The sequence below is a fragment of the Heptranchias perlo genome, chromosome 3, assembly GCF_035084215.1.
Source record: "Heptranchias perlo isolate sHepPer1 chromosome 3, sHepPer1.hap1, whole genome shotgun sequence".
NCBI classification, from domain to species: domain Eukaryota; kingdom Metazoa; phylum Chordata; class Chondrichthyes; order Hexanchiformes; family Hexanchidae; genus Heptranchias; species Heptranchias perlo.
Genome location: NC_090327.1, coordinates 64,352,528 through 64,370,432, shown reverse-complemented (window position 1 = coordinate 64,370,432; position 17,905 = coordinate 64,352,528). Strand labels below are relative to the sequence as shown.

Sequence of the window (17,905 nt, the reverse complement as noted above, 5' to 3'; positions counted from 1 at the left end):
ATGAATAAAATGAACAGCAGAAGTACCCTACTCCACATTATAAAATGTACTGATGGCACTAAGCCTGAGAGTCCAGTGTCAAGTATAAGTGCATTTGGAGAATTAGGTGTTTAAATGCACTTTCCCTATATTACAACAGTGACTATACTTCAGAAAAGTAACTTGACTGTGAAGTCCTGTGGGATTTCCTGAAGACGCAAAAAGGCGGCACACAATGCAAGCTAAATGCTGCATAGATATCTGGTTAAGAATAAAGTTGAATGTTCCAGGGACCTGCATAGGGCAAGATAATCAAGTGCTCGATGGATATGCTAATTTCATTGCTGTTCAAACTTGTTGGAAAGTTTTAAGTGTAGATATTGTAGAGTTTAGCCAAACTAAATATTTGCGGGTGGGGACTTTTGTAGAACTGAGTGTTTGTTTAATTTAGTTTGACAGAACCCATGAAAAGGCTGACTGTACATAGTATGTTAAAGGAGTAGGCTTGGTGGGCTGAATTAGTTCCATACTTCCCATGTTAGTTCCCATCTCCTTTGAGCAGATTACATGAATGTGCTTAGTAAAGTTAGGATTTATCTGTTAAGTTTCAAATGCAGACAAAGTGCAGATTGTCTCCCATGCAGGGTAAAACTCAGTCCTCCAGAGGAGGATTCCAAACAGCTGGGCGCAATGACCAGACAACTCAGGATGACAAAAGCTTTGGTGCTGCTATGGTCCAAACTGTTTGAATATGTAGGTCCTCAGAATTCCAGTTTTTGCACTTCTTTGGTATACCCCTGTTTATAACGTTTGTGGAAGTTGAACGTATAGGAACCATGTTAGATTGCTTATGTGGTAGTCCTACCCATTATTTTCAACTCAACCACCAGACAAAAAGCTCCCTCCTGGTGTACCCCTCAATTCTTTTGACCTGATGTGACTTGTGACTTGTGGATGTTTATGTATTCTTGCTATTTCTTAGGGTCTTGTGCTTTCATCTCCAGTCAAAGAATTAAAGACCTGCTTTCCCAACCTGCATGATAGATCACCTGATGTGTATATGATGTAAATTTCTTAAAGGAACAATGTTTCTTGTAGAATAATGAGGTTGTGTTCCATTTACAGAATTCAGGCTGTATAGCTAACAAAATAATAAATTAAATTTTGGGTAACTGAAATGCAGATGTGAGAAGTACAATAATGATTCTCCAAACAGACTTTGTGAATTTTATCTTCCTGCCCCCACAGTTGCTGCTTCATTTTTTAAAAAAATCTTTTAATACAGGGAAGTTCCACTTTCATCTGCACCAGTGAGTGAGAGTCCTCCAAGTTCTATTGCTGACCTTACAGGGAAGTTTCAAGAAGAGAAGGCCAATTTACTAGATCAACTAGAAAAAAGGAATGAAGAACTTCAAAGCCTTAAAACATCACTGATAGCTGAACAGCAGGTAGATTTCCTAATATTGTCTATTTTGTCCCAAACACACTCTTTTTGCTATTTAAAACTGTTTGATTTTAAAATGTTCTTATAGTGCTAAGTTCATAAGATGTCAGCCCTGGTACCACTCTCGCCATTGAGTCAGAAGGTTGTGGGTTCAAATCCCACTCCAGAGACTAAAGCACAAAATCTAGGCGGAAACTCCAGTGCAATACTGAGGGAGTGCTGCACTGATGGTGGTAGTCTTTCAAATGAGATGTTAAACCGAGGCTTCGGTTGGGCGTAAAAGATCCCATGACACTATTTTAAAGAAGAGCAGGGCTGGTCAATATTAATCCTTCAACAACACCTTAGAACAGATTATCTGGTCATTATCACATTGCTGTTTGTGGGACCTTGCTGAGCGCAGATTAGCTGCCACATTTCCTACATTACAACAGTGACTACACTTCAGAAGTACTTCGTTGGATGTAAAGCACTTTAGGCCATTCTGAGGTTGTAAAAGGCACAATTTGGATGCAAGTCTTTTTCATTATAGGAAACTGTATATTTTTTTTAAAGATGTGTTTCACAGATTGTAGTCCCAGTTTACAGCAATTGTGCCCTTTAATTGTTTCCAGCTATTTTGTAAAGCCGTTTTGTTTGTACAAACGATCAAACTTGCATTTATAATGGTGCCTTTCATGACCTCAGGATGCCCTCAAGTGCTTTATAGCCAATGAAGTACTTTTTATTTGTGTATTCACTGTTATAGGCGACGCGGCAGCCAATTTGCACAGGGCAAAGTCCCACAAACAGAATGAGATATTGACCAGATAATCTGTTGGTTGAGGGATAGGAACATAGGAACAGGAGTAGGCCATTCAGCCCCTCGAGCTTGCACCGCCATTTGATAAGATCATGGCTGATCTGTGATCTAACTCCATATACCTGCCTTTGGCCCATATCCCTTAATACCATTGGTTGGCAAAAAGCTATCTATCTCAGATTTAAAATTAGCAATTGAGCTAGCATCAATTGCTGTTTGCGGAAGAGTGTTCCAAACTTCTACCACCCTTTGCATGTAGAAGTGTTTTCTAATCTCACTCCTGAAAGGTCTAATTTTTAGACTGTGCCCCCTACTCCAAGAATCCCCAACCAGCGGAAATAGTTTCTCTCTATCCACCCTATCTGTCCCCCTTAATATCTTATAAACTTCGATCAGATCACCCCGTAACCTTCTAAACTCTAGAGAATACAACCCCAATTTGTGTAATCTCTCCTCGTAACTTAACCCTTGAAGTCCAGGTATCATTCTAGTAAACCTACACTGCATTCCCTCAAGGCCAACGTGTCCTTCCGAAGGTGCAGTGCCCAGAACTGCTCACAGTACTCCAGATGCGGTCTAACCAGGGTTTTGTATAGCTGCAGCATAACTTCTGCCCCCTTGTACTCTAGTCCTCTAGATATAAAGGCCAGCATTCCATTAGCCGCCTTGATTATTTTCTGCACCTGTTCATGTCACTTCAATGATCTATCTACCTGAACCCCTAAGTCTCTTTGGACATCCACTGTTTTTAACTTTTTACCATTTAGAAAGTACCCTGTTCTACCCATTTTTGGTCTAAAGTGGATGACCTCACTTTTGTCTATATTGAATTCCATTTGCCACAGTTTTGCCCATTCACCTAATCTATCAATATCCCTTTGTAATTCTATGTTTCCATCTACACTGCTTACAATGCCACCAATCTTTGTGTCATTGGCAAACTTAGATAACAGACTTTCTAGCCTTCATCTAAGTCGTTAATAAATATTGTGAATAATTGAGGCCCCAAGACAGATCCCTGTGGGACTCCACTAGTCACATCCTGCCAATGTGAGTACCTACCCATTATCCCTACTCTCTGTCGCCTTTCGCTCAGCCAACATCCGAACCAAGTCCGTACTTTTCCCTCGATTCCATGGGCTTCTATCTTAGCTAACAGTCTCTTATGTGGGACTTTATCAAATGCCTTCTGGAAGTCCATATAAATAACATCCATTGACATTCCCCTGTCCACTACTTTAGTCACCTCTTCAAAAAATTCAATCAGGTTTGTCAGGCACGAACTACCTTTCACAAATCCACTCTCTCTGATTAACTGAAAATTTTCAAGGTGTTCAGTCACCCTATCCTTAATTATAGACTTCAACATTTTACCCACATCAGATGTTATGCTAACTGGTCTATAATTCCTTGGTTTCCCTCTCTCTCAAAAAGTGGAGTGACGTGCAATTTTCCAATCTAGAGGGACGGTTCCTGAATTTAAAGAACTTTGAAAGATTATAGTTAGGACATCTGCAATGTGCTCACCTACTTCCTTTAAAACCCTGGGATGAAAACCATCTGGTCCTGGGGATTTGTCACTCTTTTTAGTGCTATTATTTTCTTCATTACTGTTGCTTTACTTAATTTTATTGAGTCCCTGTCCCCAATTCAATATTAATTTTCCCGGCATGCTATTCTATCTACTGTAAATACTGACGCAAAGTAATTATTCAACATGTCTGCCATTGTCAATGACTATATCCCCACTTTCAGTTTTTAAGGGGCCAACACTGTTCCTGACCACCCTATTTTTCCTAATATAACTATAAAAGTTCTTCGTATTGGTTTTGATATCCCTTGCAAGTTTCTTTTCATACTCTCTTTTTGTAGCTCTTTCTATCTGTTTTCTGACCCTTTGTTGATCTTTGTATCTGTGCCATTTTTTGCCTTTTTGTATGCCCTTTCCTTATGTCTGATACTGTCTCTTACCTCTTTAGTTGTCCATGGCTGCTTTTTTTTGGCAAGTAGAGTTCTTGCCCCTCGGGTATAAACTGCTTCTGTATCACGTTAAATGTTTCTTTAAACATTTCCCACTGATCATCAGTCATTTTACCCATTAACAGATTTGCCCAGTTTACTGTGGACAGTCTTTGTCTCATCCCATTGAAGTCAGCCTTAGCCAAGTCTAGAATCTTAGCAGCTGACTCACTTTTTTCCCTTTCAAACACTACCTTGAACTTGATCATGTTATGATCACTATTGGATAGATGTTCACGCACAGTTAAGCTGTTTAATAAATCTGGATAAATATTTAATAAATCTTGATAAATATTGTCCAGGTCACCGGGAAGAACTCCCCAGCTCTACTTTGAACAGTGGCCTGGATTTTTTATGCCCATCTGAGATGGTTTAATGTCTCATCTGAAAGATGACACCTCCGACAGTGCAGTGCCCCCTCAGAACTGAAGTGTCAGCCTGGATTATGTGCCCAAACCAAGGACACTGTACCTTTCACTTCATGAATGGTCAAGATGACCCCACACTCTGCTGTATATAAGACTTCAGTTAGTATTGTGCCCTCTTTGCTTGGAGATGCCAGCATTGAGATCCCAAATAATAGCAAAAGCATTGAAACTTATTACAGCTGTCCTTCAATATAATACTATTCTCAGAAACCAAATAAAGACATTCTAAGTGAAGCATTGTACGCAGTATTTAATCAGAAGTAATAAATGCCTCAATGTTGCATTTGTTGTGGCACTTATACTTTGCCCTCAAACTCAGTTCATCTCTGGAATAGATTTGCCGATTTCTGTTTGCAGTTTTTGTTCTTCTCTATTCTATTCTGCTTTGCTACTGTTTCTGTGCTTTGTCAGTAAAAATAATTACATTACTGTTAATTGCCCAGACAGATTCAGCATTTTGACTTGGACACTTGTTTATCTACTTTATGCTATAATGGATTCAAACCTGATTTAACTGAATTATCCTACAGCAGTGAGGTGGCTCAATTCAATCAAATCAGTGAAAGAAATAAGACAACAAAATTGCTCTGTCTTAGTATGGGTTGTACCACCAAAACTGTCTGCTTCAAATTACACCTTGGGACAGTTTAAACAAAGTAGATGTTTTGCTTTTGAACCTTTTGCATTTAAACAATAATATAAACTTGTAGCAGCTGCTGCTACATGAAGTCATGAGGCATTAGTGGTTTCTGTAAAAGATTGTTCCATGTGTTCTGGCAGTCACCAGTTTGACAGTATGCACTGTATAAGATTTATGCCAAATAGCAACACTAGGGGATGAGAGTAGATATTCTGCAGAGTAATTGTGCTTTGAGCCTTCAAAATATTGAAGGCTTTAAGGAGAATATTGGAAATTAGTAAGCCAGATTAAGGCAAAACCTGATATTGGGGACCATTTGTAACGAGCACAACAGTTGAATATCAGGATTCTTTACATTGTGCTTTCTAGAATGGGGCTGCAGCAGAAGTTGTTTGCCGTAAATCTCCAGTGTTGACTATGGAGGAAAGAAAACATGATATGTCAGTGATCTACTTTTGACTCTCACTATTAATTTTTAATTGGGTTTAAGCAGCAAGATCAGGATTGGAGCAAGTGTGCTGGGAAATCATCTAGAGCTTTTGTTCGATTTAAGAATGTTTCTGAATTTAATAAATTTTGTGGTGAAATAGTAAGGATGCTTAATTCAAAATTGAAGGTCAGTTATTCAGTGCTGTGATAAATCAATTATAGTGGATGCCTAATGAAGAACAAAAATGCTCTATTTAGCATTAACTGCTCAGCTGCATGAACTTTTGCAGTTCAAAGCGGGAAAAAAAACTCAGTAATTTTGGGAACCAAACAAAAATGGCTTTGTATCCAAAATAGCACTTTTTAAAAAAAAACAAAGGACAGCTATGCAATATTGAGCCATGAAAATGTCAAAAATGTTGCCTCAGCTGGAAGTGAGCTTTACATATGGAGGTGTGACTGCTTTCAAGGAAAGATAAAGACCATGCTTCCAGTAAGTGATCTCAAATTGCCTCTTTTTATTCGTTCATGGGATGTGGGCGTCTCTGGCAAGGACAGCATTTATTGCCCATCCCTAATTGCCCTTGAGATGATGGCGGTGAGCCGCCGCCTTGAACCGCTGTAGGCAAGATCTTCCATGAGGGAGGAAATCACAGTAGCTTTAAAAAAAAAATTGGTCAGGTGAATTTTTTCCCTCACTCAGCAATATAAAATGGCACATTATTTTGATTCAGAAGAGGTATCCATGATATCTAAGAAACAGCAAGAATAAGGGACTTTTGAGGCGAGTAAGCTTTTTTCTTTCCCAAACGATGGAACAGGTTCCCTCAAGCCAGGGAAGGTTGCTCTATTGTCCTAGAGATTGAAAGGTGTCTGCCCTATTTTGGATCCAACTGTCTTGAACTGTCGCAACTGGGATTTTATCAGAGCCCACAGCCATTGCTGTGTCCAGTGTGCTCAGCTGCTTTTTAATGTCAGATGGATTGAACCTGATTGGCTAAGTGTTGGCTTCTAAGTCACTGGGGACCTTGGAAGGAGGCTGAGTAATTTGCCCACTTGGCATTTATTGTTGAAGATGCTTGTAAACACTTCAGCCTTGTCTCTTGCACTCTTTTACTGGGTTACCCCATAATTGAGGATGGGGATGTTCATGGAGCCTCCTCCTCTTATTAGTTACCTGATTTGTTTACCTCCACTCGAGTGGGTGTGTAAGGCTATTCCGCATTGAATCTGGGTTGATTTTCTGGCTTGATGGAGGTGGAGTGAGCTGTGTGCTAGGCATGAAGTGATGGTATTCAATTCTGCTGCTGATCGCCTACAGTGTCTCACGGATCCCCAGTTTTGGATTGTTTTCATTAATCTGTCCCACTTAGCATAGCAGTAATGCCACATGACATGATGGGGGGGGGTGCACTTATTTTCTGTGACTGATAGGTTAGTTATAACAGAGCAAGCAGGTTAGTCCCCTGTGTTAGTTCTCTCGCTACCTGGTGCAGGCTCAGTCTGGCAGCTGTGTCTTTAAGGATTCTGTAGCTCAGTCAGTGGTGGTGCTAGTAATGAATCACTTTTGGTGGTGGACATTACCATCCCCCACTCAGAGTACATTCTGTGCCATTGGTTCCTCCAAGTAGTAGTCAACATATTTAAGTACTAATTCATTAATTGGGGGAGGGGGTTGAAGATGTTAGCTGGAGGTTTCGGCTTTTTTAGCCATGGGGTCCAGCGTTGATGTTCAGAACTCCCAGGGCGACTCCCAACTGATTATGCAACTGTGCCCCTCCCTCCGGTGGGTCTGTCCTGCTGGTGATATAGGATGCGGCCAACAATGGTGATGAATGAGGCTTGGATACTAGCTGAAAGATCATACTCTATTAAGCTGTTATTTGATGTCTCTCCCAAATTTTTTTTAAAAGGTTGTTTTTATCACCCTCAAGAGACTTTTGAGTAAATCTTCCTTCCTGTTGCCTGCTTTGGTGATGTCAATTAGTGTATTTTTCAGAGTGGGTACATCACAAACAGCAGCAACTATGACTAAATTGGCCTGAGGGGGCTGCTCCCAAAATTTCAGTTTTTGGTCACCGAACCTCGAAGCACATTTAAGCCGTTGAGGAGGTATAGTGCAGATTCACCAGAATGATACCAGGGCTTAAAGGGTTAAATTGAGGGTAAGTTACATAAACTTGATTTGTATTCCCTTGAGTTTAGAAGGTTCAGGGTTGATCTCATCAAGGTTTAAAATGTAAAGGGATTTGATAGTGTAGATATAGAGAAACTATTTCCTGTGATGAGGGAATCCAGAACAATTAGAGCTAAACCATTTGAGTGAAATCAGGAAGTGTTTTTTCCACACAAAGGGTAGTGGAAATCTGGAACATTCTCCCCCAAAAGGCTGGATGCTGGGTCAGTTGAAATTTTGAAGACTGAGATCGATAAATTTTTGTTTAGGTAAGGTTATCATGGGATTTGGATCAATGGCGGGTAAATGGAGTTGAGATACACATCAGCCATAATCAAATTCAGTGGCAAATTTCCCAGCCTATCCCATGTTCCCTGAGCTTGGGAAGTTCCACAATGGCCCACAGGCTGGTTTGAAGTCGCAAAACTACTGTTTTCAATAGAGCAGCTATGTGACACTATATATAATTGGTATCATCATCGCAGCCGAGCAGGGAGAAATATCCTAATGGAGGATCTCCAGGGCAGTGATAAAATTGATGTTTTTAAAAAAATATATATACTAAAAATTGTACAAAAGGGGGAATCTCTAAAAGTAAACTTTGGACAAAAAATACGACCCTTAAACTTTCCTTCTCATTTCTGTTTTGGATCCCCGATCACACTATTCACGCTTCACATTGTACAATGTGTATCAGCTTCAGCTTGGCCCCCTTGTTGACACTGTCGCATCTGGGGCAGATAGGCAGAAACTAATAAGGGGGGAGGGTTCAGGTAAGGGTGAATTTTATAAGTCTAAAGAGTAAAGTCAAGGCTGTGGAGCAGAGTAGTGATTTGGGTAAAAAACAAGCAGTGTGTCAGGAAGGGACAGAGTTTAACAAAGGTAATGGGGCATTAGTGACTAAGGTCACATCAGGGAAAAATAGTAAAAAGTTAAAATTAAAGGTGCTATTTCTGAATGCACGAAGCATTCGTAACAAGATATATGAATTAATGGCACAAATAAAGATAAATAGGTTTGATCTAGTAGCCATTACGGAGACGTGGTTTCAGGGGGACAAAGGTTGGGAACTAAATATTCCAGGTTTCTTGACTTTTAGGAAAGATAGGCAAAATGGAAAAGGAGGTGGTGTAGCCCTGATAAAGGATGAGATAAAGGCAGCAGTGAGAAAGGATCTTAGCTCAGAAAATCAGGATGTAGAATCAGTATGGGTGGAGTTAAGAAATAACATGGGGCAGGAAACACTGTGGGAGTTGTTTACAGGCCCCCAACAGCAGTCAGTGTTGGACAGAGTATACATCAGGAAATTAGAGGAGCATGTAACAAGGGTAATGCAATAAACGTGGAGGACGTTAATCTTCATATAGACTGGGCAAACCAAATTGGCAAAAGTAGTTTGGAGGATGAGTTCATGGGATGCATTCAAGTTTTCTGGAACAATATGTCGACGAACCAACTAGGGAACAGGCTATTTTAGATCTGGGATTGTGTAATGAGATAGGGTTAATTAGTAATCTTATACTTGAGGATCTTCTGGGGATGAGTCATCATAATATGATACAATTTCATACTGAGTTTGAGTGATGCAGTTAAGTCCGAAGCTAGAATCTTAAATTTAAACCAAGCCAATTGCATAGGTATGAGGGGTAGATTGGGAAATTAGAATCATAGAATCGTTACAGCACAGGAGGCCATTCAGTCCATCGAGCCCGTGCCGGCTCTTTGCAAGAGCAATCCAATTAGCCTCATTCTCCTGCTCTTTCCTCGTAGCCCTGCAAATTTTTTCCCTTCAAGTATTTATCCAATTCCTTGTTGAAAGCCACAATTGAATCTGCTTCCACCACCCTTTCAGGCAGCGCATTCCAGAACATAACTATTCGCTGTATAAAAAAGGTTTTCCTCACGTCGCCTTTGGTTCTTTTGCAAGTCACCTTAAATCTTCGTCCTCTGATTCTCGACCCCCCTGCCAATGGGAACAGTTTCTCTTTATTTACTTTATCTAAACCCTTCATGATTTTGAACACTTCTATCAAATTTCTTCTCAACCTTCTCTGTTCTAAGGAGAACAACTCCAGCTTCTCCAGTGTATCTGCATAACTGAAGTCCCTCATCCCTGGAAATATTCTAGTAAATCTTTTCTGCACCCTCTCTAAGGCCTTCACATCCTTCCTAAAGTGCGGTGCCCAGAATTGGACACACTATGCCAGTTGTGGCCAAACCAGTATTTTATAAAGGTTCAACATAATATCCTTGCTCTTGTACTCTCTGCCTCTATTCATAAAGCCCAGGATCCCATATGCTTTTTTAACTGCTTTCTCAACCTGTCCTGCCACCTTCAAAGATTTGTGCACATATATGCCCAGATCTCTCTGTTCCTGCACCCCCTTTAGAATTGTACCATTTAGTTTATATTGCCTCTCCTTGTTCTTCCTGTCAAAATGTATCACTTTGCACTTCTCTGCATTAAATTTCATCTGCCATGTGTCCGCCCATTCCACCAGCCTGTATGTCCTCTTGAAGTCTATTACTATCCTCCTCACTGTTTACTACGCTTCCAAATTTTGTGTCATCTGCAAATTTTGAAATTGTGCTCTGTACACCCAAGTCCAAGTCACTAATATATATATTATATATCTAGCTCAAAAAAAGCAGTTGTCCTAGTACTGACCCATGAGGAACACGACTGTATACCTTCCTGCAATCCGAAAAACAACCATTCACCACTACTCTGTTTCCTGTCACTTAGCCAATTTCGTATCCATGCTGCCATTACCCCTTTTATTCCATGGGCTTCAATTGTGCTGACAAGCCTATTATGTGGCACTTCATCAAATGCCTTTTAAAAGTCCATATACACAACATCAACCTCATTGCCCTCATCAACCCTCTCTGTTACCTCATCAAAAAACTCAATTTGCCTTTAACAAATCTGTGCTGGCTTTCCTTTTATTAATCCACGCACGTCCAAGTGACTATTAATTTTGCCCTGGATTACCGTTTCCAAAAGCTTCTCCACCACCAAGGTTAAACTGACTGGCCTGTAGTTGCTGGGATTATCCTTGCACCCTTTTTTGAACAAGGCTGTAACATTTGCAATTCTCCAGTCCTCTGGCATCACCCCTGTATCTAAGGAGGATTGAAAGATTATGGCCAGCACCTCTGCAATTTCCACCCTTACTTCCCTCAGCAAGCTAGGATACATCCCATCCGGACTGGATGACTTATCTACTTTAAGTACAACCAGCCTTTCTAGTACTTCCACTTTATCGATTTTTTTTTTTAACCCCATCCTGTATCTCAACTACCACCTCCCCTTTCGCTGTGATTTTGGCAGCATCTCCTTCCTTGGTAAAGACAAATGCAAAGTGCTCATTTAATACCTCAACCGTGCCCTCTGCCCCCATGCCTAGATCTCCTTTTTGGCTCCTCATTGGCCCTACCTCGCCTCTTACTACCTGTTTACTACCTATATGCCTATAGAAGACTTTTGGTTTCCCTTTTATATTGGATGCCAGTCTATTCTCATACTCTCTCTTTGCCCCTCTTATTTCCTTTTTCACTTCTCTGTACTTTCTATAGTCAGCCTGGTTCTCACTTGTATTATCAACCTAACATCTTTCATATGCCCCCTTTTTCTCTTTTTAGATTAAAAGATATGACAGAAGATAAGCAATGATAAACATTTAAAGAAATAGTTGATAATTCTCAAGGACTGTACATTCCCTTGAGGAATAAAAACTCCATGGGAAAAATGATCCAACTCTGGCTAACTAGGGAAGTTAAGGATAGTATTAGATGAAAAGAAGAGGCTTACAATGTTGCCAAAAAGGGTTGTAAGCCTGAGGTTTGGGAGGGTTTTAGAAATCAGCAAAGGATGACCAAGAAATTGATAGAGGGAGAAAATTGATTGATAATAAGCTAGTAGGAAATATAAAAACAAATTGTAAGAGCTTCTACAAGTATGTTAAAAGGAAGAGATTAGCGAAAGTAAATGCGGGCCCCTTAGAGGCAGAGACAGGAGAAATTATAATGGGGAATAAGGAAATGGCAGAGATGTTAAAACAAATATTTTGTATCTGTCTGCACAGTAGAAGACACAAAAAACATACTGGAAATAGTGTGGACCCAAGAGTCTAATGAGAGTGAGGAACTTAAAGCAATTAAGATTAGTAAAGAAAAAGTACTGGAGAAATTAAGGAACTAAAAGCCGATAAATCCCCTGGACCTGATGGCCGACATGCTAGGGTTTTAAGAGGTGGCTGTAGAGATAGTGGATGCATTGGTTTTGATCTTCCAGAATTCCCTAGATTCTGGAACAGATCCCTTGCATTGGAAGGTAGCAAATGTAACCCTACTATTCAAGAAAGAAAGGAGAGAGAGAGAAAACATGGAACTATGTTGGCCTGACATCAGAAGTAGGGAAAATGCTAGAATCTATTATTAATGATGTAGTAATTAATTCTAAGGGCACTTAGAAAATCATAAAACCATGTTGATGCTGCTTAATTATATTATGAAAGGGAAATCGTGTTTGACAAATGAGTTTTTTGAGGGTGTAACTAGCAGGGTAGATAAGGGGGAACCAGTAGATGTAGTATATTTTGGCTTTTGAAAAGCATTCAATAAGGTGCCACACGAGGTTGTTAAACAAATTAGGGCTCATTGGTTTGGGGGTAATATATTAGCATGGATTGAGGATTGGTTAACGGACAGAAAAAACAGAGCAGGAATAAATGGTTCATTTTTGGATAAGCAGGTTGTAATGAATGGGGTGCTGCAAGGATCAGTGCTTGGGCCTCAGCTGTTTACAGTCTATATCATTGACTTTTTTTATTCGTTCATGGAATGTGGGTGTCGCTGGCAAGGCCAGCATTTATTGCCCATCCCTAATTGCCCCTGAGAAGGTGATGGTGAGCCACCTTCTTGAACCACTGCAGTCCATGTGGCGAAGGTTCTCCCACAGTGCTGTTAGGAAGGGAGTTCCAGGATTTTGACCCAGCGACGATGAAGGAACGGCAATATATTTCCAAGTCGGGATGGTGTGTGACTTGGAGGGGAACGTGCAGGTGGTGTAGTTCCCATGTGCCTGCTGCCCTTGTCCTTCTAGGTGGTAGAGGTCATGGGTTTGGGAGGTGTCGTCGAAGAAGCCATGGCGAGTTGCTGCAGTGCATCCTGTGGATGGTACACACTGCCGCCACAGTGCGCCGGTGGTGAAGGGCGTGAATGTTTAGGGTGGTGAATGGGCCCAATCAAGCGGGCTGCTTTGTCCTGGATGGTGTCGAGCTTCTTGAGTGTTGTTGGAGCTGCACTCATCCAGGCAAGGGGAGAGTATTCTATCACACGCCTGACTTGTGCCTTGTAGATGGTGGAAAGGCTTTGGGGAGTCAGGAGGTGAGTCACTCGCCGCAGAATACCAGCCCCTGACCTGCTCTTGTAGCCACAGTATTTGTATGGCTGGTCCAGTTAAGTTTCTGGTCAATGGTGACCCCCAGGATGTTGATGATGGGGGATTCGGCGATGGTAATGCCGTTGAATGTCAAGGGGAGGTGGTTAGACTCTCTCTTATTGGGGATGGTCATTGCCTGGCACTTATGTGTCATAGAGTCAGTTATACAGCACGGATAGAGGCCCTTCGGCCCATCGTGTCCGCGCCGGCCATCAAGCCCTGTCTAATCTAATCCCACATTCCAGCATTTGGTCCGTAGCCTTGTATGCTATGGCATTTCAAGTGCTCATCCAAATGCTTCTTGAATGTTGTGAGGGTTCCTGCCTCCACAACCCTTTCAGGCAGTGAGTTCCAGACTCCAACCACCCTCTGGGTGAAAAAGTTCTTTCTCAAATCCCCTCTAAACCTCCCGCCTTTTACCTTGAATCTATGCCCCCTTGTTATAGAACCCTCAACGAAGGGAAAAAGCTCCTTAGTGTCCATCCTATCTGTGCCCCTCATAATTTTGTACACCTCAATCATGTCCCCCCTCAGCCTCCTCTGCTCCAAGGAAAACAAACCCAATCTTCCCAGTCTCTCTTCATAGCTGAAGCGCTCCAGCCCTGGTAACATCCTGGTGAATCTCTTCTGCACCCTCTCCAAAGCGATCACATCCTTCCTGTAGTGTGGCGACCAGAACTGCACACAGAACTCCAGCTGTGGCCTAACCAGTGTTTTATATAGCTCCATCATAACCTCCTTGCTCTTATATTCTATGCCTCGGCTAATAAAGGCAAGTATCCCATATGCCTTCTTTACCACCTTATCTACCTGTTCCGCCGCCTTCAGGGATCTGTGAACTTGCACACCAAGATCCCTCTGACCCTCTGTCTTGCCTAGGGTCCTCCCATTCATTGTGTATTCCCTTGCCTTGTTAGTCCCTCCAAAGTGCATCACCTCGCACTTTTCCGGGATAAATTCCATTTGCCACTGTTCCGCCCATCTGACCAACCCATCTATATCGTCCTGCAGACTGAGGCTATCCTCCTCGCTATTTACCACCCTACCAATTTTTGTATCATCAGCGAACTTACTGATCATACCTTTTACATTCATATCCAAGTCGTTAATGTAGACCACAAACAGCAAGGGACCCAGCACCGATCCCTGTGGTACCCCACTGGCCACAGGCTTCCAGTCACAAAAACAACCTTCGACCATCACCCTCTGCCTTCTGCCACTAAGCCAGTTTTGTATCCAAAGTGCCATGGCACCCTGGATTCCATGGGCTCGTACCTTCTTGACCAGTCTCCTGTGCGGGACTTTATCGAAGGCCTTACTGAAATCCATGTATACCACATCCACTGCGTTACCCTCATCCACACGCCTAGTCACCCCCTCAAAAAATTCAATCAAATTAGTCAGACATGATCTTCCCTTGACAAAGCCATGTCGACTATCCCTGATTAATCCTTGCTTCTCCAAGTGGAGACTAATTTTGTCCTTCAGAATTTTTTCCAATAATTTTCCTACCACTGATGTTAGGCTCACTGGCCTGTAGTTCCCCGGCTTTTCCCTACTCCCCTTCTTGAATAATGGTACTACATTAGCGGTTCTCCAGTCCTCTGGCACATCCCCTGTGGCCAGACAGGTTCTGAATATATGTGTCAGAGCCCCCGCAATCTCCTCCTTTGCCTCACACAGTAGCCTGGGATACATTTCGTCTGGGCCTGGGGATTTATCCATTTTTAGGCCTGCTAAAACCGCCAATACCTCCTCCCGCTCGATGTTAATATGTTCGAGTATATCACAGTCCCCCTGCTGTATTTCTATGTCTACATCGTCCTTCTCCATCGTGAAAACAGATGCAAAATATTCATTTAGAACCCCTCCTACATCTGCCGGCTCCACACACAGATTGCCATTTTTGTCCCTAATGGGCCCTATTTTTCCCCTAGTCATCCTCTTACCCTTAATATACTTATAAAACATCTTAGGATTTTCCTTTATTTTGCTCGCCAGTGTTATTTCATGGCCCCTCCTTGATCTCCTAATTTCTTTTTTAAGTATCCCCCTGCACTTTTTGTACTCCTCAAGGGCTTCCTCCGTCTTTAGCCTTTTGTATCTGCCAAAAGCCCTCCTTTTTTTCCTAATCCATTCTCGTATATCCCCTGACATCCAAGGTTCCCTGGAGTTCTTGGAACCACCCTTGACCTTTACGGGAACATGTTGCCATTGTATGGTCTCAATCTCCCTTCTGAAAGACTCCCATTGCTCCGATGCGGATTTTCCTACAAGCAGCTGATCCCAGTCCATTTTGACCAGATCCTGCCGTATCCTATTAAAATCGGCCTTCCCCCAATTTAGAACCTTTATTTCCGGCCCCTCCCTGTCCTTTTCCATGACCACCTTAAATCTCACCGAATTATGGTCACTGTCACCAAAGTGCTCACCTACTAGCACTTGGTGTGAATGTTACTTGCCACTTATGAGCCCAAGCCTGGATGTTGTCCAGGTCTTGCTGCATGTGGGCACGGACTGCTTCATTATCTGAGGGGTTGCGAATGGAACTGAACACTGTGCAGTCGTCACCGAGCATTCCCATTTCTGACCTTATGATGGAGGGAAGGTTATTGATGAAGCAGCTGAAGATGGTTGGGCCAAGGACACGGCCCTGAGGAACTCCTGCAGTAATGTCCTGGGGCTGAGATGATTGGCCTCCAACAACCACTACCATCTTCTTTTGTGCTAAGTATGACTTCAGCCACTGGAGAGTTTTCTCCCTGATTCCCATTGACTTCAATTTTACTAGGGCTCCTTGGTGCCACACTGCCTTGATGTCAAGGGCAGTCACTCTCTCCTCACTTGTGGAATTCAGCTCTTTTGTCCATGTTTGGACCAAGGCTATAATGAGGTCTGGAGCCAAGTGGTCCTGGCAGAACCCAAACTGAGCATCGGTGAGCAAGTTATTGGTGAGTAAGTGCCGCTTGATAGCACTGTCGATGACACTTTCCGTCACTTTGATGATTGAGAGTAGACTGATGGGGCGGTAATTGGCCGGATTGTATTTGTCCTGCTTTTTGTGGACAGGACATAGCTGGGCAATTTTCCACATTGTCGGGTGGATGCCAGTGTTGTAGCTGTACTGGAACAGTTTGGCTAGAGGCGTGGCTAGTTCTGGAGCAGAAGACTTCAGCAATACAGCTGGGATGTTGTCGGGGCCCATAGCCTTTATTGTATTCAGTTCACCCAGCCATTTCTTGATATCACGTGGAGTGAATCGAATTGGCTGAAGACTGGCTTCTGTGATGGTGGGGATATCAGGAGGAGGCCGAGATGGATCACCCATTCGGCACTTCTGACTGAAGATAGTTGCAAAGATGGTTAGATGACGGAACTGAATGTAATGTATCTAAGTTTGCTGACTATACAAAGGGAGGTGGGAAAGTAAGCTGTGAGGAGGTTGCAAAGAGTCTGCAAAGGGATATAGACAGGTTTAGTGAGTGGGCAAGAAGGTGGCAGATGGAGTATAATGTGGGGAAATGTAAAATTATCCACTTTGGTAGGAAGAATAGAAAAGCAGAATATTTTTTAAAAGGTGAGGGTCTAAGAAATATTGGTAGTCAGAGGGATTTGGGTGTCCTTGTACATGAATCACAGAAAGTAAACATGTAGGTACAGCAAGCAATTAGGAAGGCAAATGTTATGTTGGCCTTTATTGCAAGGGGGTTGGAGTATAAGAGCAAGGAGGTCTTGCTGCAATTATATAGGGCTTTGGTGAGATCACAACTGGAGACTGTGTACAGTTTTGGTCACCTTACCTAAGTAAGGATATACTTGCCTTAGAAGGGGGTGCAATGAAGGTTCACTAGATTGATTCCTGGGATGAGAGGATTGTCATATGGGGAGAGGGTGAGTAGAATGTTCCTATACTTTCTGGAGTTTAGAAGAATGAGAGGTGATCTCATTGAAACTTATAACATTCATAGCATTTACCCTGTCAAGCCCTCTGAGCGGCTGTTTCCCCTGGCTCGAGAGTCTAGAACTAGGGGTTAGAGTCTCAAGATAAGGGGTTGGCCATATAGGTCCGAGATGAGGGAAATTTCCTCACTGAGGGTTGTGAATCTTTGGAATTCTCTAACCGAGAGCTGTGGCTGTTCAGTTGTTGAGTATATTCAAGACAGAGTTCGATGGATATTTGGACACTAAGGGAATCGAGGGATATAGGGATAGGGCGGGAAAGTGGAGTTGAGGTCGAAGATCAGCCATGATCTTATTGAATAGCGGAGCAGGCTGGAGGGGCCAGATGGCCTACGCTTGCTCCTATTTCTTATGTTCTTATATTCTTATAGTTGTCCTGATCATCATGTCAGGGTTTGAGCTTAAAATTCTCTATAACCCCAGTACGTTACAGAAGGAGTGCTGCACTGACTAAGGTGCCATTCATCTGATTAGATTTTAAACCAAGCTTTTGTTGCTTGTTCAGGTAAACATTAAAGATCCCATTGCATAATTCAAAGAAGAGCAGGGAAATGGCACAATTCAGGAGGTTCGCCAAGTATT

At 42.2% G+C, this 17,905-nt stretch overlaps 1 protein-coding gene across 6 annotated transcripts in view; it reads left to right on the top strand.

The window, feature by feature from the left end:
- rb1cc1 (RB1-inducible coiled-coil 1) overlaps window positions 1-17,905 on the top strand; it is a 172,384-nt gene that overhangs the window by 107,905 nt on the left and 46,574 nt on the right. For 5 of the 6 annotated variants that reach the window (XM_067979953.1, XM_067979947.1, XM_067979928.1 and 2 more), the window contains one exon: window positions 1,265-1,427. The exons of the other annotated variant lie outside the window; for it this stretch is intronic. In XM_067979953.1, coding sequence (XP_067836054.1) covers window positions 1,265-1,427 — 163 coding nt within the window. The remainder of the gene's footprint in view (window positions 1-1,264; window positions 1,428-17,905) is intronic. 6 annotated transcript variants of the gene reach the window in all.